At 36.2% G+C, this 26,073-nt stretch overlaps 3 protein-coding genes across 3 annotated transcripts; all 3 read left to right on the top strand.

The window, feature by feature from the left end:
* The first annotated feature begins 6,878 nt into the window (after positions 1 to 6,878).
* On the top strand, positions 6,879 to 10,467 carry TAS2R10 (taste 2 receptor member 10). The gene has a single exon (XM_045781404.2). The coding sequence runs from the start codon at positions 7,222 to 7,224 to the stop codon at positions 8,191 to 8,193; it is 972 nt and encodes a 323-aa protein (XP_045637360.1). The 5' UTR covers positions 6,879 to 7,221; the 3' UTR covers positions 8,194 to 10,467.
* Positions 10,468 to 20,401: 9,934 nt separating this feature from the next.
* On the top strand, positions 20,402 to 21,397 carry LOC123781761 (taste receptor type 2 member 9). Its single transcript, XM_045781451.2, has one exon. The coding sequence runs from the start codon at positions 20,402 to 20,404 to the stop codon at positions 21,395 to 21,397; it is 996 nt and encodes a 331-aa protein (XP_045637407.2).
* A 1,875-nt stretch (positions 21,398 to 23,272) lies between these two features.
* Positions 23,273 to 24,201, top strand: TAS2R8 (taste 2 receptor member 8). Its single transcript, XM_045781505.2, is given in 2 exon segments — positions 23,273 to 23,711; positions 23,714 to 24,201. Coding segments are annotated over 2 exon segments (927 nt in total).
* The last annotated feature ends 1,872 nt before the right edge of the window (positions 24,202 to 26,073 follow it).

The raw sequence follows: 26,073 nt of genomic DNA, 5'->3' as shown, positions 1-26,073 counted from the left end.
TTTTGAACATTTTTTCATGTGTCTGTTAGCCATTTGTATGTCTTCATTGGAAAAGTGTCTGTTCATATCTTCTGCCCATTTTTTGATTTGTTTATTTGTTTCTCGTGTATTGAGTTTGAGAAGTTCTTTGTAGATCTTGGATACCAGTCCTTTATCTGTAGTGTCATTTGCAAATATATTCTCCCATTCCATGGGCTGCTCTTAGTTTTTCTGACTGTTTCCTTGGCTGTGCAGAAACTTTTAATCTTGATGAAGTCCCATAAATTCATTTTATCTTTTGTTTCTCTTGCCTTTGGGGATGTGTCATGAAAAAGGTTGCTTTGGCCGATGTCGTAGAGTTTGTTGCCTATGTTCTCCTCTAGAATTTTGATGGATTCCTGTCTCACATTGAGGTCTTTCATCCATTTGGAGTTTATTTTTGTGTATGGTGTGAGATAGTGGTCAAGTTTCATTCTTTTGCATGTAGCTGTCCAATTTTCCCAGCACCACTTATTGAAGAGACTGTCTTTTTCCCACCAGATGTTTTTTCCTGCTTTATCAAATATTAGTTGCCCAAAGAGCCGAGGGTCCATTTCTGGGCTCTCTATTCTGTTCCATTGGTCTATGTGTCTGTTTTTGTGCCAGTACCATGCTGTCTTTGTGATCACAGCTTTGTAGTACAGCTCGAAATCCGGCATTGTGATGCCCCCAGCTCTGTTTTTCCTTTTCAACAGTTCCTTGGAGATTCGGGGCCTTTTCTGGTTCCATACAAATTTAAGGACTGTTTGTTCCAGTTCTTTGAAAAATGTCCTCGGTATTTTGATCGGGATAGCATTGAAAGTGTAGATTGCTCTGGGTAGCATGGACATTTTAACTATGTTAATTCTTCCGATCCATGAGCATGGAATATCTTTCCATCTTTTTATGTCTTCCTCAATGTCTTTCAAGAGTGATTTATAGTTTCTAGAATATAGGTCCTTTACGTCTCTGGTTAAGTTAATTCCAAGGTAACGTATGGTTTTTGGTGCTATTGTAAATGGGATGGATTCCCTAATTTCTCTTTCTTCGGTCTCGTTATTCGTGTATAGAAATGCAACTGATTTCTGAGCATTTATTTTGTATCCTGCCACGTTACTGAATTGCTCTATAACTTCTAATAGTTTGGGAGTGGCTTCTTTTGGGTTTTCCATATACCTGTCATACACTCTTAATAAGCAGTTAGAAGAACACTTCTTTTGCCTCATAAGGAATACTTACTTGAAATCACCCATTTATTTATTCATTTGTTTATATGAATAAATATGCATTTATATATAAAATAGATGCATGATTCATATTTTATTCAATGGACATATTGTATAATGTAGATTCATATTTTATTCAATGGATTATTACCTATTACTATCATGATTTATTTTAATGCCTGCACTGGTCTAGATATGTCAAGTAAAAACCACTTCAAGTTGACTCTTGTCATGTCCTTTTGACATGTCCCCATAATGCTTTTAGTATTTCCTTACATTCTTGCATAACAAAATATTTTAGGTTCATTTCATATTTTTTCTAATCCCGCCCTGCATTTACTATTTCTCCAAGAAGTCCTGATTTCTTTTAATGTAGAAGTGTATTTAAAAACCAAGCTTTGGTTGCATACACACATACACCCCTATTATTCTCTCCATGTGTCTGTCTTTCTGTATATATGTATGTTTATGACGAATCTATACCGGTGTCTCTAATCCAGTTAAAAAATACAGACTATTCTTTCCATGTTATAAATCCTATCTTTCACAATGAAAAACACGGCTCTCCTTTTTTTTCAGTATATACACTCATTTGTTCAATCCTAAAATACACTGAAAGTAGTTTCAGATTTGCTAACGTATACCACTTGTAGATAGAAAAAAAGAGCAAGAAAGAAAAAGGAAGAGTACTAACTACACTTCAGTACTTCTTTACAGTTCATGTATGCCTATATGAGGACATATAGCCAAAAATATGTTCAAAAGTTATTTTGGAAAAAAAAAGTTATTTTGGTTGGTTCTCTTCTTTTCCCTTCAGTGTTGGTTATATTATTAATTTGAAAAAGTAAGGGCTGTATTTTAATTGCATTTTGCTTTAGGTTTTTTCCTCCAGCTCTTATTTTATTTTACTGCCTAAAACATTAGCATCAAGACTCAAAACTATACAAAAGGCATACTGATAATAGTGTAATCCCCTTTCCATAACTTCCATCTCATTTTAAATCACCCCCTATAGGTAATCAATTTCACTTATTTCTTGTTTCTTCTTCCTATTTGTATTTTGTTTGTTTCACTTGCTCTTTTTAATTATGCTGCTTTAAATGTTTTGGAAAAGCAAAGAGCCCCACAAGCTGTGTGAAAATCAAGGAATAGGCTTCTGCTCCTTCACCCTCACTCAGTTCAGTGGTTCACCAATGGATGGCAGGTGTGACATAGTCATAAATTGATTGATTTTTTTAAAAGATTTTATTTATTTATTTATTTGACTGAGAGAGAGAGACAACCAGTAAGAGAGGGAACACAAGCAGGGGGAGTGGGAGAGGAAGAAGCAGGCTCCCAGCAGAGGAGCCTGATGTGGGGCTCGAGCCCAGAACACCAGGATCATGCCCTGAGCCAAAGGCAGAGGCTTGACAACTGAGCCACCCAGGCATCCCTCATAAATTGATTTAAATGTTGCACCAACTTTGGAAAATTCTTGATCTTTCCAAGGTGGTCCACAATCACTGGGCCTGGGGGTGATTTCAGCAGTGGAGAGGAAGGACAGGAAACCAGGCTTTAAGGAATGGACAGATTTCAGTGTGCCCCCAAGATCAACGCGAAGGGAGCTGACCCCAAGCCGCCTGCCCCAGGCGCGCTCCTGTGGCTCTCCTGGGCACCACCTCCGCCAGGGCCAGGAGCGGAGGACAGGGGTGTGTGTGCTCTCTGCCTGAATGGAAGAGGTCCTGGGGATGAAGGGCAGGAGTCTGAGATGTGTGTGTCGCTGTCCTGAGGTGGGGGGGGGGGGGCGGGGGTGACCGTCTGGGGTGAGCGGAGTGGGGGGCGCAGTCCGGGCCGGGGTGCTGGTCCGCCGCTATCTGGCAGCCGGGAGGGGGCTGCCCTACCACCCGGACCGCCTCCTCAGGTCACATCTGGGCTGTGGGGACTGCCCCTCCTATTTGTATTTTTGAAAAAGTAAACAAATATGGGGCACCCAGCGGGCTCAGTCCTTAGAGCACGGGACTCGATCTCCAGGTTGTGAGCTGAAGCCCCATGTATGGCATGGAGTGTACTTAAAATAAAAAATTTAAAAAAGAAAAGAAAAAATAAACAGCTAGGTACATATTACCTTTTCCCCTATTTCTTATATAAATGGTAGTTTGCACTTTCCTTTTTTATTTCATAATATGTAAGAAATTGCTTCATCCATTTATAAAATTATTTCTTATTCTTTTTCAAAGCTTCATAGTGCCAGAATGGATTCAACTAGGTTCTTATGATTATATTTGTTTCCAAAATTTTGCAATTACAAACAATGCTCCGATGAAAAATCTTGTGCATATGTGTTTAGTGCTTCTGACACCTGATCCCACTGTGTGTGTGGTTGGGGGAGAGGTTTCCTATACCATCAAGTAATTCATTCAGTTCTGACACTCTCTACCCAGAGACAGCATCAGGTCCCATGGACTAAGGACTCAGTACCACCAGACTGCCAATCAAATGCCGGCCTCAGGCTCGGGTTTTTACTTGTGCTTTGACCCAACTGGTTATAAATCAGGGGTTTCCATGATCCCCATCTCCAGGGCTGTTAATTTGCTAGAATAGCTCACCAGAACTCAGGAAACCAGTTTACTCAGCAGATTACCAGTTTATTACAAAGGGTATTAAAGGATACAAATAAAAAGTCAGATGGGGAGATATGCAGAATGAGGTCCTGAACAAGAAACTTCTGTCCTTGTGGAATTTGGGACCCGGCACTGGTACAGGGAAGCATTCTGGTTCACCAGCCTGGAAGCTCTCCAAACCCCATCCTTTTGGTGTTGTCTGGAGGCTTCGCTACATAGGCATAATTGATGAAATGATTGGTCATTGGTGATTGACTCCACCTCCATCTCCAATCCCCCTGCCCCAGAAATCAGGGGATGGGACTGAAAGTTTCGACCCTCTAATTCTGGTTGATTCCCTGCAATTGGCCCCTATTCTCATGGGCTTTCCAAAGTAACCTCCTTTACATAATCTCAGTTGTGGTTGAGAGGGGCTTGTTATGAAAAACAGGACACTCATTTCTCCTTTATGGCTCTGAAGCCATTTCAGGAACTGAGGACATGAGACTATATATTAGAATGTGAGATGCTTCCACTGCTCTTATTGCTTAGGAAATTCTGAGGGTTTTGGGAACTGTGAACCAGGAACCATGGATGGAAGACAAAAATACATATTTATTTTACATTACAATATTATGGCATTTTTATATTTTTGGAAGTGCATCTTCAGTGTAAATTTGAATAAACCCTACCTGAAATCTCTGAAGCCCAACTCCAGAAATAATTACTTTTAATTGTTTTGTGTATCGATTGTTTCCTTATACAGACTCAAGCAAATATATTTTTATTTTCGCACATTTTTATAAGAAAACTAAATGAAATAATTATATGCTCCTCTTCTCCCACACACTTAATAGAAAAAATATATAAGCAGAGTAGTATGCTACATTTCATATTTTATCAAAGAATTTGAGCATCTAACCAAAGCAGATAGTTCTGGATTCTGGCATAGTCCATAGAATTCTAGTTATTATTAATAGTAGTAACATTTTAGAGCACTTATATTAATAATGTAATTGAAAATAATGTTTGATTAAAATTTTTATTTACTGTCCAAGAACTGTTTCATCATCAAGGTCACTTGAATCTATTAATGTTCTTAATTACTAATTGAGAAAAACCCAGAGTTCAACTTATTGCTTAATAAATGTTATCTTTTCAAATAATGTAAGAAGCACTCCCATGTGTTAATCATTATTCTCTATCTGCAAAGGACAGGATTCAGTGTTTGGTAAACACCTGGGGGTGCAGGGACAGTGGCCCGTTTGGAGAGGTCCCAGGAGCTCTGCACCCTTTCTATAAACCTTGCCCTTATGCATTTCTTCCATCTAGCTGTTCCTGAGTCATATCCTTTTTTAATAAATAGGTAATATAGTAAGTAAAATATTCCTCTGAGTTCTGTGAGCTGCTCTAGTAAGTTAATCAAATCCAAGGAGGAGGTTATGAGAAGCTCTCTGATTTATAGTTAGTTCAGAGGCACAGGTAACAGCCTAGGCTAGTGACTAGTGTCTGAAGTGGGGGCGGAGGGAGGTAGTCATCTAGGATTGAGACTTGACCCTATGGAATCTGACAACATCTCCTAGTAAATAGTGTGACAATTGAGTTGAATTATAGAACTCTTGATGTCTGGAGAGTTTCTTGGTGGTGTTACGGGAAACAAACCTCCTCCACAAACTGAAAATGCTCTCAGTAGGAGTTCACCTAGTACTAAGAACATCCCTATATAGCATCTGATAATGTCAGAGCAATTATAAATGTTTGTTGATAGAATAACTGTCTCATATCAAAATGCGTCAAATGAAGATGAACTGCCTTGGAAATTTTCCTGGTAGCTCAAATTTAATTAAAAAAATCTGTCTATATCTATGACAGAATGTGTGTATAGGGAGTTTGAGTCATTGTGTCTTAACTGTAGGTACTCTGATTCATATAAAAATCAAATCATAACTTCAGCAACGCTAACTAAAAACAAATTCTCTACTCTTCAGATTTCATTTTGATTTTTATAAAAAACCTTTCTGACATTAGTAGTGATGTACCCTTTCATTTCTGATATTAGTAATTTGTGTCCTCTCTTTTTTTTTCTTTGTTGACCTAAGAAGCTTATGAATTTTAATGACCTTTCAAGGAAGTGGCATTTTGTTTTATTGATTGTTGTCTGTTGATTTTCTGTGTTCGATTTCATTGTTTTCTGCTCGAATTCTTATTGTTTCTTTTCCTTTGCTTATTGGATTGAACTTACTCTTCTTTTTCTAGTTTCCTAAGGTAGAGGCTTAGATGATTGATTTTAGATCTTTCTTCTTTTCTAGTATATGCATTCAATGCTATACATTTCCCTCTAAGCACTACTTTCCCCACATCCCCCAAATTTTGGTAAGTTGTGGTTTCATTTTTCTTTGGTTCAAAGTATTTTAAATTTATCTTGAGATTATTTCTTTGTCCCACATGTTCTTTAGAAATGTGTTGTTTAATCTCCCTGTATTTGGGGATTTTCCAGTTTCTTTCTGTTATTGATTATGAATTCTATTCTGGTCTGAAAGCAGATATTGTATGATTTTTACTCTTTAAATTTGTTAAGGTGAACTTTGTGGCTCAGAAGGTGGTCTATTTTCATGAATTTCCAGGTGGGCTTGAGAAACATGCATAATCTGCTGTTGTTGGATGAAGTAGTCTATATATGTCAATTATATCCTGTTGATTGATGGTGTTGTTGAGTTCCAGCTATGTCCTTACTGATTTTATGCCTGCTGGGTCAGTCCATTTCCAACACAAAGTGGCAATTGTTCTGTGTTTCTATATAATCGAGTCATAATCTATTGTCCTCATTATACTGAAACTTGAAATGTGTTTTGCCTGAATTATCAGGAAAAGGACAAAAATATGTTTATGCCTTTAATTATTCAGAGTGAAGTGTCTACAATGGCTAAGTTAGTTTGCCACCTGCATAAACTATTGTTCCTTTATATGTATTTAAACTGTCATAAATACAACATAAATGATGATTTTATGGTTGGTATTTTAAAAAAGGAAGTCCGATTTTTGTTTCTGTTGTGTTTTGTTTCCTGTGGGTATACGTTTGACACTCCTACTCCACAAGTCAGGCTAACAAATGCAAAATAGCCTCAGGAGGACAAGTGACATCCATGAAACAGAAACTTTCATTTACATCTTAACAAATTATATGTAGGCATTCAGTCTGGACACACGTTCTCCAGACAAGCTAAGTTATAGATGAAACTGAGGTGGTTCCCATGAAGACATTTGAGATTCCATCACAAGGCATTATTAGGGCACTTTTAAGTCTTTATGTAATGAGAGAGAAGAAAATAATTCTTCCTTCAAGCAGCCAACATTTGTCTCATTCTGCAACAGGTAATCTAAAATAGATGTAACAGAAGCAATATTAGGAATCGGCAGATATGCTAAGCATACTGGAAGGCCTCTTCATTTTTATAGCAGTTAGTGAATCAATACTGGGCGTTTTAGGGAATGGATTTATTGGACTTGTCAACTGTATTGACTGTGTGAAGAACAAAAAGTTTTCTATGATTGGCTTTATTCTCACTGGTTTAGCTACTTCCAGAATTTGTTTGATATTGATAATAATTACAGATGGACTTACAAAGATATTCTTTCCAGATATGTATTCCTCTGGTAACCTAATTGATTATATTAGTTACTTATGGGTAATTTTCAATCAATCAAGTATCTGGTTTGCCACCAGCCTCAGTGTCTTCTATTTCCTGAAGATAGCAAATTTTTCCCACCATATTTTTCTCTGGTTGAAGGGTAGAATCAATAAGGTTCTTCACCTTCTGATGGGATCCTTGTTTATTTCATGGTTATTTACTTTTCCACAAATTGTGGAGATTATTAATGAGAGTAGAATGAAGAGTGGAAATGCAACTTGGAACCTCCACATGCAGAGAAGTAAATTCTTTACTAAGCAGATTTTGCTCAACCTAGGAGTCATTCTTCTCTTTACACTGTGCCTGATTACATGTTTCTTGTTAATCATTTCCCTTTGGAGACACAACAGGAGCATGCAACTGAATGTCACTGGACCCCGAGACCCCAGTACAGAAGCGCATGTGAAAGCAATGAAAGTTTTGATATCTTTTATCATCCTCTTTATCTTGTATTTTATAGGCATTGCCATAGAAATATCATGTTTCACTCTGCCAGAAAACAAATTGCTGTTTATTTCTGGTATGGTGACCACAGCCATCTATCCCTGGGGTCACTCATTTATCCTAATTCTAGGAAACAGCAAGCTAAAGCAAGCCTCTTTGAGGGCCCTGCAGCGATTCAAGTGCTGTGAGGTGGGGAGACTTCTCACAGCTGCACAGACGCGTGTGGGGAGAAATGGATGTTCTAGGAGAATAATCTAGTGAAGAAGCCCCTGAAGATCTGTTGTACTTGCACCACGCACACTTGCATTGGTGGTAACTGTGTTATCGAACATTCTAGGAAGTTTCACCCTTCAACATGACAATTCAGTGGCTCGGTCAGCTTCCCAACCTTGTGATTTCTTCTTCCCACACACCTCCTAGAGGAAAACCAGCTTGGAGACTATTTTCACTGTAAAGGTCATGATGGTGAGAATAAGCACCTAAAACAAGAGTTTGCACTGTGCTTTACCTGACTTCCCTGAACCACTGACAGCCTTTCACGAAGAAGACCTGTAGAAACAGAAAGCCAGACAAAGGGAATTGTAATCAGTCTTGATATTTAGAACATGGTTCTAAGAGTCAGAGATAGAGGTGCATCTTTTGAGTGTGCAATTTTAATTCTTTAAAAGGTCACTTTTGCTTTCACTGTTTAAATCTTAATTTGTTTGTAATTGGCATGTGTTTAGTGTAGTAGCCATAGCTACTACAAGATATGATTTATCTTCTGCTATATAGAGAGTTCTGTAGGAAATAGCTAGGAGTCAGAGTCTACATGGGGGCCAGGAGATCAGAGCACTGATGAAGGAGTCTTTATATTCTTCAAACCCACTGATTGGAGGTGAAGTAGAATCATGAGCCAACTGGAGTTGGGCAAAGCCTCTGCTAGAAGTACAGATCCAAAGGACTCAACACGGTCACTGAATTATGCTGAGGGACACAAGACTGAACCCGGGGTGACTCAGTATGAAGTAGGAGATGTTCTGCTTTAGACATATTTATGTTCATACACACAAACTCACACTCACAGACATTTTTCAATATTTCAATATTTCATATGCTGATTTTTGAAGGGAATATTTATGTCCAACCCTGAATGTGAACCAAGTAACCTATTTTGGCTACTTGCAAAAGTGCATTGACCTTATTCTACTGCCTGAGGCCTAGAAGATTTCTAAATAGGGCTTAATTCAAATAGTTTCTGAATTATAATTCAAATAGTTTCTGAACACTAACTCTGCTAGGATGTAGTACTGAACAAGAGGCTAGCATAAGGAATAAGATATTCTAGTAGAAAGCAAATAAATAGCAAGTAATAACTTAAACAATTATATTTATGGAGTTGGGAAAGAAAAACTAAAGGGTGCTAAACAAATGATCTGACTTGGTCCTGGGAAAAGAGAAGGTGCCCCTGAAGTTGAAATGTTTTTGTTTTTGTTTTTGAGATCTGAATAATGCCTAAGAGTAAGGTGGGCAGAGCAGGAGAGATTTGGGATGGGAAACATGCATGTGCATAGGTGTTGAAGCAAGAAGGAGTAGAGGGTATTGCAGGAACTGAAGGTCCAATATGACTAGCATATAGAGAGTGCAATATTTGAAATTATTTTTTAAGAAAAATTCCAGTATGGAAGAACTTCATGAATTCCTTGCAGAATTGATAAGTTGCCCAGCAGAAATAGTAAACTAATATTTTGATAGTGAAAAAAATAACCCATCCTAATTTCAATCTCAAAATCATTCAAGATTATTATGCTTACAGTTGTTACTTTGATCACAAAAGATCTTTTCAACTTGCATATATTTGATTACTAATGAGGTTAAGCATTTGTACAGAATTATTAACCAATGGGATATAATTTTTGGGAATTGTTCATTTGTTTTCTTTCTATTTTTTCATGCCTTATGATGTTTCTTACTAATTTTGATTCTTTATGTATTAACATTATGCCATATATGTATTATGATCTTTTTTTCTTAATTTGCTGTTTAGTGAATAACTTAGTTTTTGGTGTTTGGGGAAATGTTTGTAATTTATATGCACTTAAACCCATTTGTTTCCCTTTATGATTTATCTTCTGCTATTTTTACAAAAATTTTGTTTGGCTTTATTGATACATATTCTTTTGATCATAAATCCATTTTTGTCTGATTATAAAATAAAACAGTTTCACTCACCTAAAATTAAAAACACAGAAAGGAATGAAGGAGAAATTAAGATTGTACATATTTGTGACACTCAACTACTTACTGTTAATGTGTTTCTACATAGATTTCAAGTTAAATTTCAAAATAGATATGTATAGATTCAGAGGTATGTGGCTTAAAAATCTGTTTTGATTATATTTATATGTAAACTAGATGGATAGGTCTTTTATCCATAAATAGTGGGACTATAGATGATTTTTGTTTTCTTATTTTGGTCTTCTGTAAATTTCTAAATTTTCTATAATTTATGCAATAATTAATGTAATTGGTAGATAAAATTAAATAAAATACATGGTACATGAATAAAATCTGTTTGGTTAACTTTCCTTGAAAAATGATGAAAAGAGCATTCCCTAGAGTTTTCATTAACTGTGTAAGTACTAACTCTAAATGTCTGCTGCCTTGGCAGTTCTGATAATTTAGCTTATCTTTTTTTTTTTTAACTTTCATTTATTAAAAAAGTTGTAAAAATTTTTAATTGAAGTATAGTTGACATTAATATAAAATTAGTTTCAGGTGTACAACATAGTGATTCAACAATTATATACAATAAAAAATGCTCACCACTAAAAGTGTATTACAGTACTATGGACTGTATTCATTATGCTGTACTTTACATCCAGTGATTTATTTATTTTCTAACTGGGAGTTTGTACCTTCAAACCCCTTCACCCACATTGCCCTCCCCTTTGGCAACCACCAGTTGGTTCTCTATACTTATGAGTCTGTTTCTCTCTTTCTTGTTGTTGTGTACTGACTCGTGATTATGACTCTTGGTCGTCCTGTATTTTGTGATTCTATTTTGAACTTGGTTTCTTTTTTTTTTTAAAGATTTTTTTTCCATTTTGAGTGAGAGAGAGAGAGAGCATGAGCAAGGGGGAGAGGCAGAGGGAGAGGGAGAAGCATACTCTCCGCTGAGCCGGAAGCCCAACTTGGGGCTTGATCCCAGAACGTGGGGCTCCATCACAGGACCCCAGATCATGACCTGAGCTGAAGGCAGATGCTTAACCATCTGAGCCACCCAGACACCCCTGAACTTAGTTTCATTAGAACTTTATCTGTGGCCTTATGGCACATTCTGCCAGAAAGGATTTAACTTTGCTTTGAGGCTGACTGGCACTACTACCTGCCTTGTATTTCTTCAAATTAAAATTTCAGTTTGTAATTTTTTAGGCTATATAGTTAGTACAAGTTCTGGTTGCAAATATATGTATGTGCAAATCTTTTTTTGGAAATTCTCAGAATAACAAATCTTTTAAATTCTCCCTTTAATTCAGTGTGGTTGACAAGTAAATACCCCTAATTTTAACCTTTTGCTGGACATACAGTATTTTTTCATTCACTTTTAAGGAACTGCCTCTCAGGGGGTCTTGGTTTATTGATAGCTCTTGATCTCACTTCTTTTTTTTTTTTTAAGTATTTGGGAGAGAGAGATACAGAGACAGAGATAGGGAGAGAGAGCATGAGCTGGGAGGAGAGGGAGAAGCAAGCTCCCCACTGAGCAGGGAGCCCAACTCGGGGCTTGATTCTGGGACTCCAGGATCACGACTTGAGCCGAAGGCAGACACTTAACCAACTGAGCCACCCAGGCGCCCCAGTCTTTCAGTTCTTAAGTTCCATTCCTTTGAGGGTGCACGCACGAGATTCTCCAGTTTCATTTTAGATTGGGACCCTTCCACATGTGTGATGTAAGCGGATAACGTCAGGGGAGACTGAACTGGCCGAGGGGTGTACAGGAAGTCTCTGTACTATTTTCACAAATTCTCTCTAAATCTAAAATTATTCCAAATCACAGGATTATTAAAAATAATGTGCCTAGGAGATTATTGATTCAGTACACAGGGAGATTTCCCATTTGTTCTTATCACAGCGTCGTACTTCATCATATGGTTTTACTATTCAGGCATACCTCATTTTACTGCACTGCACTTTCTTGTGCTTCACAGATACCGTTTTGTTGTGTTTTGTTTTTATAAATTGAAAGTTTGTGGCAAGCACCTGTCAAGCAAGTATATCACCCAGTGCTCGATCTCACTTCTAATCTTGGGAGACGCCCAAGCTAGGCACCTCATCCTACATGCGTATGGTCCTTTAACATGTATGCTCTAGTTTAAAGGAAGTTGAAAATGCCCCCAAAACTCTACTTTCAGCATTACTTCAATACTGAATGAAAGAATGAAAAACTGCATATGATGGAAACTTACTCCATTGTTAGTTCATACATCTTTAGTAAATAATAAAAAAATAAGTTGTTGAACCATCACTATTATATTGCCATATTTTATGATTTCATGTAACTATCACGAAGCTTGGAATTTGTACAAACATAGGGAATTGTAATTAAGATGCATCAAGAAAGGCTCTATAGCAAAACAATTTGATCAAAGTGTCATGATTTTTTGACTTGAGTGCCAGGAAATTCAGTAATCTAGTACAAGACTTCATTAATCACAACAATTCTATGAGGTAGATATTATTTTTAGCAATGTTTTACACAGGAAAAAAGTTAAATACAAATATCATCAAGATTTTATATCAACTCAGTGGTACTTGTGAACTACTTTGCTCAGAAAATTAGTTACAGAAACCATTTCTTGACATTAATAACTACCCTTTAACAAGTATGCAAAAGACAATAATTCACAAAATTTTTTATTTTAACTATTGTTTTAGTTCATAAACTCTTGAAAAACTTTGACTAGTCAATGCCTTTCAATATGAAACAGCAATAGATGATATTCTGATCCAACTATTTTGAACAAAGGTGAAACAAATGAGACTCTTTTGACTTTTTTTCCCATTCTGTTCTGTTTATGTTCTGTTCTTAGAACATACATTAAGCTTCACTTTAGAAAAGTTTTTCAATGAATAAAAATCTATAGTATTTAATTTTAGTTTTTCCCAAATTCTTGGTATAAAATCTTTGGTTAACTCTACTCTTTTCAGCCACAGTACACAAATTTATGATGTTTCCATAATATCTTATATTTCCTAAAATATTTCTGAGAGACTGACTCCTTCATCTGTATTTGATAACTTTTTTGAGAATTAACAAATATATTTGTCTAAGCTTTTTTCCTCAAAGTTCCAATTAATACTATCAACTAAGCTCCTTTTTTCAGCATCTCTGTATTTATTGATTTGAAATAAAAATTTTATTTAGTAATCTTCTGTGTTGTCATAGGTCATCAACATTTCTATTAATAATATTATTTGAAATTAGCATTTCCTTTGCTTCTGTCATCCTAAACATAGTAATGACAATTTCCATGCACATTCATAGAATGAATGTTCCTGCAATTTTATGTGGCATTCTTCACTTTAGCTATTGTGTAATTTTAATTAGTTTTTTTTTTTACAATCAATCTCATTCTTTTGTAGAAATGTTCATAAGAGAACTTTATTTTATTTTATTTTATTTTTGGATGAATAATGGTTTTATTTATTTATTTATTTATTTATTTATTTATTTATTTATTTTTGATGTAAAGCTCCATGATTCATTACTTGCGTATAACACCCAGTGCACCATGCAATACGTGCCTTCCTTAATACCCATCACCAGCCTATCCCATTCCCCCACCCCCCTCCCCTCTGAAGCCCTCAGTTTGTTTCCCAGAGTCCATAGTCTCTCACGGTTCATTCCCCCCTCTGTTTACCCCCTCTTTCTTCTTCCCTTTCTTCTCTTACCGATCTTCCTACTTCTTATGTTCCATAAATGAGTGAAACCATATGATAATTGTCTTTTGTGTTTGCATATTATTCAGCATTTTCAAACATTCTCCACATACAAATTTTACTTTTTGTTGCAGATAACTACAAAAAGCTGTCTTGATAAACTTTGTACTAACTGAAATTGCAACAATAACTCAATCCAGAAAAAAAAAATATTACTAGAGCCTTACAGTTACAGGAAACTGAAAATAAAATCCATTTATATATTTTTTTATTATAGAAATATAGAATAATTAATAAATGGCTTTCTAGAATAACAATAGGATTCATTCTGTCGGAGAAGTAAAATGAAAATAAACCTTTAAATAAATAGTAATTATGTACAGTTTCTGACATAAATGATAGCTTCTTCATATATTTTAAGAGGATAATTGTGTATATTAAATTGTTATTGTATTTTGGTACTAGAGATCTATGTTTATAAGAGGGATGTGAGTTTTCTAGTTCTTCTAAGACAATGATGGCTACTTAGATGTGATCTCTTAGTATTTCCTTTTAGAAACCTCTTTTTAGATGCACCTGGGTGGTTCAGTCAGTTAAACGTCTGCCTTCAGCTCAGGTCATGATCCCAGGGTCCTGGGAGAGAGCCCTGCATTGGGTTTTGCGCTTAGCGCAGAGTCTGCTTAAGACTCTCTCTCCCTCTCCATCTGCCTGTAGCCCTACTTGCTCATTTTCTTTCTCTCAAATAAGTAAATAAATCTTTTTTTAAAAAGCAACCTCTTTTTAAAAACATTAAGAAGACCAGGAAAATAAAAATAATCATAACCTAAATCTTAATGTGACCATAATGTGTAGAAAACCTACTCATTACAGTTTCAGTGTAAATGGGTGGAGAACACCTGAGGTGAACACAGTGAGCCAAAGAGCTCATGCTGATGTCAGAATTCCAGTTGATCTTTTCAGAGAAGCAGAGGATTTGGAAGGACCCTAGAAGTGGCAGAACTCAGATGCCATCCATAAGGTCCACACCCTAAGAAAAGACGAGTTACACTGTTTGTGAACTTCACTTAGCTACAGAAGAGGATCAGTGAAGTAGCAATGCAAAATGCGCGGGGCAAGAGGATATATTCAGGAAGGCAGTGCCTCTCAGGGAGAGAGAGGAAGACACCACAGAAAGCTGAAGCAGTATCAAGAATTCTTGAGAGATAAGCCAAGACCAAGCAAGACAGAAACAAGATAAAACTGGAAAATAACAGGAAGTCTGTACGAAGAACAATGACATATAATAATGAAAATGTCGAAACTGTGGTAATCAAGAAGATCCCAGCACTGAGAAATAAATAAAACAACATAACTTCAACTTTAGCTCCCCAACTGTTAAAAAATCATCTTTCTAGTAGTTGGTGAAGGAATATCCATAAGATTTAAAGAACCACCACCAGAAAAATCACAACAGCAAAAATAAAATATCTGCATACATACATAGCTACACTCGCGCGCGCGCGCGCGCGCACACACACACACACACACACACACACACACACAAACACACAAAAGGAAAACCAACCTTTTCGGCATTTTCAGTATGTGAATATATCCTAGAAAAGTAACAAGGACAAAACAAAGGAAGATTGATACAACATGCTAGGATGAATTAAAGAGAATTAAACAAGCGAAAAACACCATGAAGCATAAATGAAACTCTCATACAAGATATGATCAAACAATAGAAAGATAGGACACAAAAGCTGATAGAAATCAAGAAAAAAATTTAAAGAGTTAAAATCACCTTAGAAATGGAGAGAAATTTCAATGTGTATTAGAGCACACAGATCAATCAAAGGTATTGATAAAGGAGATAAAAGAAATGAGAAAGAAGAAAGTAACACAGAAATCATAAAAGACAATAATATTAAAGAGAAAAAGACAAATACAAAAAGCAGGCCATGATAAAGAGACACATGAAAAAGTGCTCAACATCACTCAACATCAGGGAAATACAAATCAAAACCACAATGAAATACCACCTCACAGCTGTCAGGAGGCTAAAATTAACGACTCAGGAAACAACAGATGTTGGCAAGAATGAGGAGCAAGGAGAACCATCTTACACTGTTGACGGGCATGCAAACTGGTACAACCACTCTGGAAGACAGTATGGAGGTTCCTCAAAAAGCTAAAAATAGAACTACCCTATGACCCAGCAATTGTGCTACTAAGTATTTATCCAAAGGATACAAACAATGATTCGAAGAGGCACATGCACCTCAATGTTTATAGCAACAATGTCCACAATAGCCAAAATTTGCAAAAAGCCCACATGTCTATCAACGGAGGAATGGATAAAGAAGTGGTGGTATAGGTGGTATAGGTATATATATACACTCATATATACATACATACATGCTGGTGTGTATATATCTATATCATCTATCTATCTATCTATCTATCTATCTATCTATCTATCTACATACTCAGTCATCAAAAAAAGAAATCTTGCCATTCACAAGGATATGGATAGAACTAGAGGGTATTATGCTAAGTGAAATAAGTCAGAGAAAGACAAATACCATATGATTCCACTCATATGTGGAATTTAAGAAACAAAACATAGGGGAAGGGAAGGAAAAACAAAATAAGGTACAAAAGAGAGGGAGACAAACTGCAAGAGACTCTTAACCATAAGAAATAAATTGAGGGTTGTTGGAGAGGAGGGGGCTGGGGGGATGGGGTAACTGGGTGATGGACATTAAGGAGGGCACTTGAGGTAATAAGCACTGGGTTTTGTATGCAACTGATGAATCACTGGATTCTACCTCTTAAACCAATAATACAGTATGTGTTAATTAAATTGATCTTAAATAAAAAAAATCTTAAAAAGCAGGCCATGATAAACAAATAATTGGATCTCTGAAGAGAAAAAACAAAGTAAGGAAATGAACTAATACTTAAAAAGAGGATTCAAGAAAGCTTTTTAAAAATAAATTACTTGAGAGACACCTCAAATAGTCAGTTAAGCATCTGCCTTCAGCTCAGGTCATGATCCTAGGGTCCTGGGATTGAGTCCCACATCGGGCTCCTTGCTTAGCAGGGAGCCTGCTTCTCTTTCTGCCTGCCATTCTCCCTGTTTGTGCGCTCTCTCTCTAACAAATAAATAAATAAAATCTTAAAAAAATAAATTACTTGAAAAAAATAAGATAACAAAAGTAAATTACTTGAAGTCATATGTTGGAATGACAACATACATGGGAAGACTGATCCAGAAAGTTCAGCTCAGAGACATATTCCACTAATCACGTTAGACTTTAAATGTGAAGATTAATTTCTCTGAGTTAACAGGCCAATAGGACAAGTCACTTGAAAAGGAAAGAAAAAAACCTGATACCAAACTTCTCAACATTTGTCAACAACATGAAAAAGAAAGCAAAATTAACACTAAGCTTAAGGAAAAAAGTGTGAGCCAATAATTTTTTATCTAGGCACACTGTCTTTCAAGTACCAAGGTGGTTGGGGGAAGGGAGAATGTTTTTAACACAAGAACTTAGGAAATACTGTATCTACCAGCCATTCACAAAAAATAGATTAGAGGCTGACATCAAATAATTAAGAGATATCCGGGAGAACTTTGGCAAAAAGAATGGTGGTGGCATTTAATATATTTAACTATAGATAGAAGCTTAAATAAAAGAAGGAGGGCTAGTGAATGATTGCAACCTTACATTGCAATAATATATAGACAGATGACAGGAGATTCCGTCTCCTGGGTGTCTTGTGAGGAAGTAGGGAGAATGAGCTGAAAGTTACAAACACCTCCCTTCGCTTCACTTCAGTGGGTGATGGAGTGTGAGAGAGATAAGTGTTGCCTCTTGAAAGGCTGCAGGGAAAGCAATGTCCTTAGAGTCAGGATTTAGTTGTGAGGTTGTAAAATAAGGAGTCTATGGGTAGAATTGAGGGCTCTATGAACTTGTAGGGCCACCAAATTGTATCTTTCTTCCTATTAACCTTTAATTTAACCCTAGCATTCCTCCTAGGTATGAAGGTCAGTAACAATCACAGAAACATCAGCAGTACCTATAATTTTTCATCTTTAGAAATCACAGATCACTACTGTTACAGATACCTCAAATTATCTTTACCTTTCTCACTGCTCTTTCTGCCAGATATTATTATTGAAAAGAGAAGCACAGGGAATACCAAATCACATTAAAAATATGTTTTAATTGTGGCTCCTGGCTCACTCAGTTGGAAGAGCATGTGACTTTTGATTTCAGAGTCATGGGTTCAAGCCCCATGCTGGGTGTGGAGATTACTTAAATAAATAAGCCTTAAATACATATATATATATATATATATATATATATATATATATATATATATATATATATATATATATATACATACACTTTAATCTATCTGGATTCCTTTAAAATTCCATGTATTTTCATTTTATTCACTTAAAAAAACATTCTTCTGAGGACAACATAGTCTTCACCAGTCTGCCAAAATAAGTGAATCTTTCAGACCCACCATAGATCTCTGGTTTTCAGATTGTCATGAGTCTGAAATCTCAAGTTGTCATCAGTTCTCCTTATGCAGTTAGAAATAGCCATGCCACTCACAGTCCTTTTAGTCATTACTAATGCATTAGAAGTCAAGAGCAGTAGCCGCTTGATCTGTAAATACAGAAGGGAAATTATCATTTAAATTAAAGTGACCTCTCACGCAGGAGTGCAAGATGGATTACCAAATCAATATTATTGAAACAAGTGGATACCCATCTTGAATCCATAAATCAAGTTGGATCCACACTTGACAATATAGCCAAATATATATGCACATATATATTGCCAAATTACTTAAAATGTTTTTTTTTATTGTGGAAAAAAAAGCAAACCATGAAAGTAATAGAGAAAAATATCAGAAAATTTCAATGGAGAAATTTTCTTTTTTTATTAATATTTTTTATTATATTATGTTAGTCACCATACAGTATATCCCTAGTTTTTGATGTAAAGTTCCATGATTCATTACTTGCGTATAACACCCAGTGCACCATGCAATACATGCCCTCCTTAATACCCATCACCAGCCTATCCCATTCCCCCACCCCCACCCCTGAAGCCCTCAGTTTGTTTCCCAGAGTCCATAGTCTCTCATGAATCAATGGAGAAATTTTCTAACAATAACTCAAAATCCAGAACTTATAAAGACTGATAAATATAACTATATGAAATTTGAAAACTTCTGCTTGCATTTAAAAAATACAAGAAAAGGCTAAGGACAAATGACAAAGTGGGGAAATATTGTCAATACAAATATGCTAATTTCTGTAATATATAAACACCATAGAAATTCATAAAAAGGTAGAAAAATGAGCAAAAATATAAACAGTCCACAAAAAAATTCAAATGGCTTTTAAATATACAAAATGATACTTGACTCCCAACCCACCTAATGGGTGGGATTCTTCGTCTCCAGTACCTATACTCAGCGTCTGTTGTCACCAATACTCTTAAAACACTTGTGCAAATGATGTTGGGCATTTGGTTGAGATAATTACCTCAAGTCCTTTTCCTCTGACAGAGCAGCTCCTCCAGTTACAGCAAAACCTAGAAACTTCCAGTTTACATGTTAAGTTGGCGAACTATTAAAGTCAATGTGGGAGAACATTAATATGGCTTGGTTTATTGTTTTCTGGATTTAGATGCTATGTGTTTTAAATCATGAAACAACCGAAAAAGTATACAAATAGTAAAAATATGATCCAATATGTTTTGTCTTTGAAATCGGTATCCATTATTATAAAAACATGATAAAGAAGATTGCACTCAGGTTTTAATATAGGCTGCCTACAAATACAGGTTCTGAGGTCAAATTCTGAGTAATAGGCACACTGGTATATCTTCAGTGCTCAGGGCGGAAGAGCTGGTAATGCAAGTAACCGTCTCTACAAGAAAATTGAAAACCACTGCTGCTCTACCTGAGTTACCCTAATTAATGAAGTGAATACGTTGCTCTAAGGCTGAAATTAGTTGTGTTAACTGTCTACACTCTAAATCCACAATTATTTTTAAGTTCCAAAACATGAATTTGCACTATATGGGCCATAATTTGGGGCTACTTTGTAAGTCATCAGAGATGGTAATGCTGCCACATCTCCAAATTAAATTGGATCCATATTTTCCAAATATTTAGCTTTTTCTTGAAGTTTCTGGTCAAAAGCTTAAATCCAATGACTCTAAAATACACAGCGCTTAAAATGAGAAAGAGTGTGCAAATCCAAGAAATCAGATCCATTCCTATTTGCATCTTGGAGGCTTTCAATCATCACTGCACATGAAAGACATTACTGGCCAGTCAGTGAAGTCTTTAGGTAGTTCTCACCGGAGCAGAACTGGCTCTCTCACTGACCTGGATCAAAGCCAACAAAGAGGACAGAAAAAGACAACTGCAGCAAGACCTAAGTGACCGACATATACACCATTCTTCACTGGTCAGTTGAAAGCCAATTCATCGTCAGTAATATCCCAAATCAGAACTCTCTGCTGACATGCTAAGTACAATGGAGGTAATATACATGATCTTGATCGCTGGTGAATTGACTATGGGAATTTGGGGAAATGGATTTATTGTACTGGTTAACTGCACTGGCTGGCTCAAAAGAAGAGATGTCTCCGTGATTGACATCATCCTGGTGAGCTTAGCCATCTCCAGAATTTGTTTGTTGTTTGTGATATCTTTAGATGGCTTTGTTATATGTATTTCTGGAGATACATATGCTGGTAGCAAGCTAATGAGCATTGTGGATGTTTTCTGGACACTTAGCAATCATTCAAGTGTCTGGTTTACTTCTTGCCTCAGCATCTTCTATTTACTGAAGATAGCCAATATATCCCACCCATTTTTCATCTGGTTGAAACTAAAGATAAACAGAGTCGTCCTGGGAATTCTTCTGATGTCCTTCCTTACCTGTGTAATTATTAGTGTTTCATTGAATGAGTACTTCTGGGATCACTTCCAAGTCAGTCATAAGGAAAACATAACTTGGGAATTCAAAGTGAGTAAAATCCCCAATGGTTTCAAACTGGTTATCCTGAACCTAGGGGCTATCATTCCTTTTGGTCTTTGCCTAACTTCATTTCTCTTGTTACTTTTCTCCCTATTTAGACACACCAGGCAGATGAAACTTTATGCCATCGGGTCCAGAGACCCCAGCACAGAGGCTCACATGAGGGCCATAAAGGCAGTGATCATCTTTCTGCTTCTCTTCGTTATGTACTATGCAGTCTTTCTTGTAGTAACCTCTAGCTTACTGATTCCTCAGGGAAAATTAGTGGTGATGTTTGGTGGCATGATAGCCGTCATTTTCCCATCAAGCCATTCGTTCATCCTGATAATGGGGAACAGCAAACTGAGGGAGGCTTTTCTGAAAGTGCTAAGGATTGTGAAGGGTTTCTGCAAAAGAAGGAAACCTTTTGTTCCACAGAGAATCCTGAGTACAAGGAGAAAGAAATCAACAAAAGACCCTCTCCCTTGTCCCAATTGATTACATTCATTTTTTAATACATGCTATTAGAAATCATTAATATCTATCATTATCCTAAATTTTCCTTTGTGTTCCTTCACATTTCTGGCCTGTTCAACTTTAAATGAAATGTTATCGAACCACATATATTTCTTTGTCTTTACAGGAAAAAATGAATCCAAATCCCACGTTAACATTTCATATCATTGCCTAAATGCAGAGAGATTCTACTTTCTGTTGTATCTGGTAAAGGCCTTGAACTCAAAAAGTAGAAGAATTTTAGGCAAACAGACTGTGGGGAAAAGATTTTAAAACATATCTGTCCTTCCTATAAAGTCAATCATGTAAAAAACTGTCTACCTTGAGCTGGAAGTCAGTACTTTTCTGCCCTATCCTCTCCATTTCTAGAATGGTTCATCCTCATAAGAAGTGAGAAAGAACACTAGTGAGATCCTCCCTAGGGTGAAATATAATGTAAGAAAACAGGGGTGATTTCAAGAAAAGGTTTGACCAGGAAAGGGGACAGGGGTGTACAGTTAGAAATATGTGTATCAAAACCACCCTACCTGGTGATGCCAGTTTTAGGAGTCAGTTCTCAAAGAGTCTTTGGAATGTTTTCCTACCCTTTTAGATTAAAGCATTTTTGACATTTCCCCCCCCTTAACATCATTCTCTTTTCTATTCTGTTTCTGGTAATGTTTTACAGATAACTAGGTTTCCTTAAATTTTCAATTTCATACTTTCCTATTACACACTATGCAAGCATAAGAAATAGGAAAAATACTAGATATGTTTCTTGCAGTATAGAAGTACTTAAATACAATTAGAAGAACCCTAGTTTATGTGATTTGTATTACCTAGATTTAAATTTATTGTGGGCTAGCTCTCCCAAGAAAGAATAAATCAATTTAATAGTAGAATTACTCCTATTCCCTGGAAATATAATTCAGTAAATATTTTCTTAAAAATAAAGAAATGACTACAATGTAGAATATGAGATTATAAATCGTATAAAAGGAGTTGATTGCAAAAAGAATAATTTAAAGTGTGTTTTCTTAATTTTATGTGAAAATGTTCCTTACTCAAGAGATGACATTTCAGGAAGTGAATTGTCATGGACAGCATTTCCCATATTAAATAAAACTAAACATAGCAAATCTTTATCTAGCATCTTTCACTTCTATTAAAAAAACTCCAGAGAAAAGATGTTTAGTAAATATTGCCATGTGCCTGCCTAATTCACATTATGTCATTTATAATTAGATTTGTATCATACCCTTCTCTAATTAACCATTTATATGAAAAAAATTATTATCCTCTGACTGAAAGTTTATTTTCTACAACTGACTGTACTGATCATTTCCAAAATTAAAATTCGTTTCCACTAGGAAACCTGGCATTTGATTAATTTATAATATATGGTGAAGAAAATGGACTTTCATTTACACATTGTGATTTTTATGGAATACACGTTTTTGTGTGCTTTCTGGGGCTCCATATTTGAAATTCGATTTGACAGGTCAAAATACACAGAACTTAACAGCAAGAAGCCTGTAGCAAATTCGTGAAATATAACCTCTTTTAATTTGTATAAGAGCAGTTTCAACTGAACAGTTCCCTTATCACTCACTAAAGGGTCATGATTATAATTTGCCCTGGCTCAAAGCTAGTCAAACTGTTTGGAGCAACCAGTTGGTTTAGTCCTCGTGAATGGAGAAGAAATTCTATTTCAAAAGAGAGCTGGGTACTTCTGGAATTATACCAAAGTCAAAATAGTGGAGGAGATGAAAATATTATCCCGTGATTTGAAGAACTCATTTACCAGGCTCCAACTGAGAGTCTGTAAATTAGCCCAACCGCAGTGATACTGGAGATCAGGGTGTTCTTCCTACCAACATGCTCAGTATGGAAGACAACGTCTTTGTGATCATTTTAACTGGAGAATTCATAATAGGAATGTTGGGGAATGTATATATTGGACTAGTAAACTGGATTGACTGGATTAAGAAGAAAAAGATCTCCTCAGTTGACTATATCCTCACCAGTCTAGCCATCTCCAGAATTTGTTTGCTCTGTATATTGATACTAAATGGCATCATAATGGTATGCTACCCAGATTTTTATGAAAATGGTAAACTACAGGCGGTCATTAATATCTTCTGGACATTCACCAACTACTTAAGTACATGGTTTGCCACCTGCTTCAATGTCTTCTATTTGCTCAAGATAGCCAATTTCTCCCATCCGCTTTTTCTCTGGCTAAAGAGAAGAATTGACAGAGTGATTCACTGGGTTCTGCTGGGTTGTTTGGCCATTTCCTCTTTGATCAGCCTTATACTAGAACGGCACCAAATTATGATTTTGAATTTCAGAAAATTATAAATCATAAAAGAAACTGCACTGAAATATTCTATGTGAGTAAAAGTCAATACTTCAGCCTGTTGACTCTCTTTAACCTGTTGGCAATTGCCCCATGTGCTGTGTCATTGATCTCATTTTTCCTTTTAATTATGTCCCTAAGGAGGCATATCCAGCAAATGAAAGTCAGTGTTACAGGCTGTGGAGACCCCAGCACAGAGGCCCATGTGGGAGCCATGAAAACTATGACTTCATTTCTCTTCCTCCTTTTTGTATACTATGGGGCTTCTCTTTTGGCGACTTTTCACTACCTTATGAAAGAAAGCAAGTTAGCTGTGATGTTAGGAGAAATTATAGCAATTCTTTATCCTTCTGGTCATTCACTTATTTTGATTATTAGAAATAACAAGCTGAGGCAGGCATCTATCAGGGTGCTGAGATTTGGAAGAACAGTCTGCATGATGTAAAATCTTAGCTCTATAAATGGATTTTGCTAATAAAAAATACATTCTCATTTTTCCAGTTATCCTGTTTATCTTGGGTAACATCTTTAACTGTTCTTGAGACCTAGTAGCACGTGCATGTATAAATCCCCTTAGTCTGTGTACACTCCAGATTCTCATCTTCACGTGCCCTTTCCTCCAAGAGTTTGAGAGCTCACACTTCCCTTTTTGCCGCCTTACTGCAGATGTTAAACACGTACTGCCTAGTTAAGTTCCTTTAAGATTTTTTTAGGCCCATGATAAAGAGCACTGAGCTGCACTAACTGTTTTTTCATTTTTTTCCTATATACGTTTTTTCTTTTTTTTTTTTTTAATTTATTTATTTGACAGAGACAGCCAGCGAGAGAGGGAACACAAGCAGGGGGAGTGGGAGAGGAAGAGGCAGGCTCCTAACGGAGGAGCCTGATGCAGGGCTCGATCCCAGAAGGCAAACGCTTAACGACTGCACCACCCAGGCGCCCCCTTATATACATTTTTTCATTACTGGCCCTTAATTTTGCTTCCTTCATGTCTCTGTCGGGTCACTCCCATTTGGCTTATTAACTACAAACTCAGATCTCCCCTGTCCCATTTCTGGTTCAGTGTCCCAGTTATGTAACTGTCTCCTCCCAAGTGAGTGATGCTTTAGGTGGTCTCCTAGATAATATTTTCTGGTTGACCTTATTCTGGCTACTCATTCATTTTCCTTGAAATTAAATTTCCTTACAAACAACTTGCTGTTCAGGCAGCAATAGGATGGGAATAGCTCCCGTTCAAGAATCTCTCTCTACGGACATTCTTACGTGTTCTTCACAATCTGGATAAAAGGATGGGACAATTAATTTCAATCAGACTTGCTTTACTCAGGGTCCTTTCTTAATACGACCTGCAGGAGTTCTTTTCACTCAGGACTTGAGAAAAACAATTAAGAAGAAATTAAGACACATTATGGAATAACTACATGCTATCACTAGAAAAGCAATAAGTTATAACACATACAGAGTAAATTACAAAAAATAATAAAAAATAAGAGTCACTACTAAAATGTTGTTCTACTGTGAACATCAAATCCTTCCTCACTAGAGTAGTGTTGAAACACTTGATCTGGCATGTCTAAGTCCATGTATGTTCTGATATGGCTGTGCATTTCAGGTCCCACCATTGCTATGTCAAATTCAGGTCTATTTCAATCTACCCATTTTGTTTTGTTATAACTAAAATATTAATTACCTGAAGATAAGCAATTTTTCTGCATATGATGATACAAAATTCACTCTGGAAAGTCCCAATATTTACAGTCTTAAGTACATAAACTTGATCAACTGTATTTCTAATATCTTAGCAATTAAGTTGCTATTTGTTGTACAAGATAGGAGAATTGATAGTCTTTTGATGGAATATATTAGTATATTCTGCAAAAGACCTGTTAATCCTACGTTGGAATGAACTTTACATTCTTCTGCAAGTTTAGATGAAATAAGTGTTTTGTAAGATTAGTACTTCTGGGAAGGTTTCCCTCCATTAGTGTGAAATCCTTTTTTCCATGTTTAGTTTTCTGTATCTTCAGTGTTTGAAGTACCTCCACTGACCACCAAAGTTCAAAGTAGTTCAAAATAGTGAGGGTTCAAAGTAGTAAGTTCAAAGTAGTAAGGTGACAAAACGCTCTCTTGCAAACTTTTTTCTCTTTTCTTTTCTATTTTTTTATTGTAGTAGGGCATTTAATATGAGATCTATGCTTTTAACAAATTTTTAAGTGTACAGCACAGTGTTGTTAACTACAGGCATAATATCATAGTGCATATCTCTAGAATTTTTCATCTTGCGTAACTGAAACTTAATATTCATTGAATAGCAATT

The sequence above is a fragment of the Ursus americanus genome, chromosome 25 (assembly GCF_024610735.1).
Source record: "Ursus americanus isolate L20-20 chromosome 25, mUrsAme1.1.p, whole genome shotgun sequence".
NCBI classification, from domain to species: domain Eukaryota; kingdom Metazoa; phylum Chordata; class Mammalia; order Carnivora; family Ursidae; genus Ursus; species Ursus americanus.
This window is presented reverse-complemented; position numbering and strand designations above follow the sequence as displayed.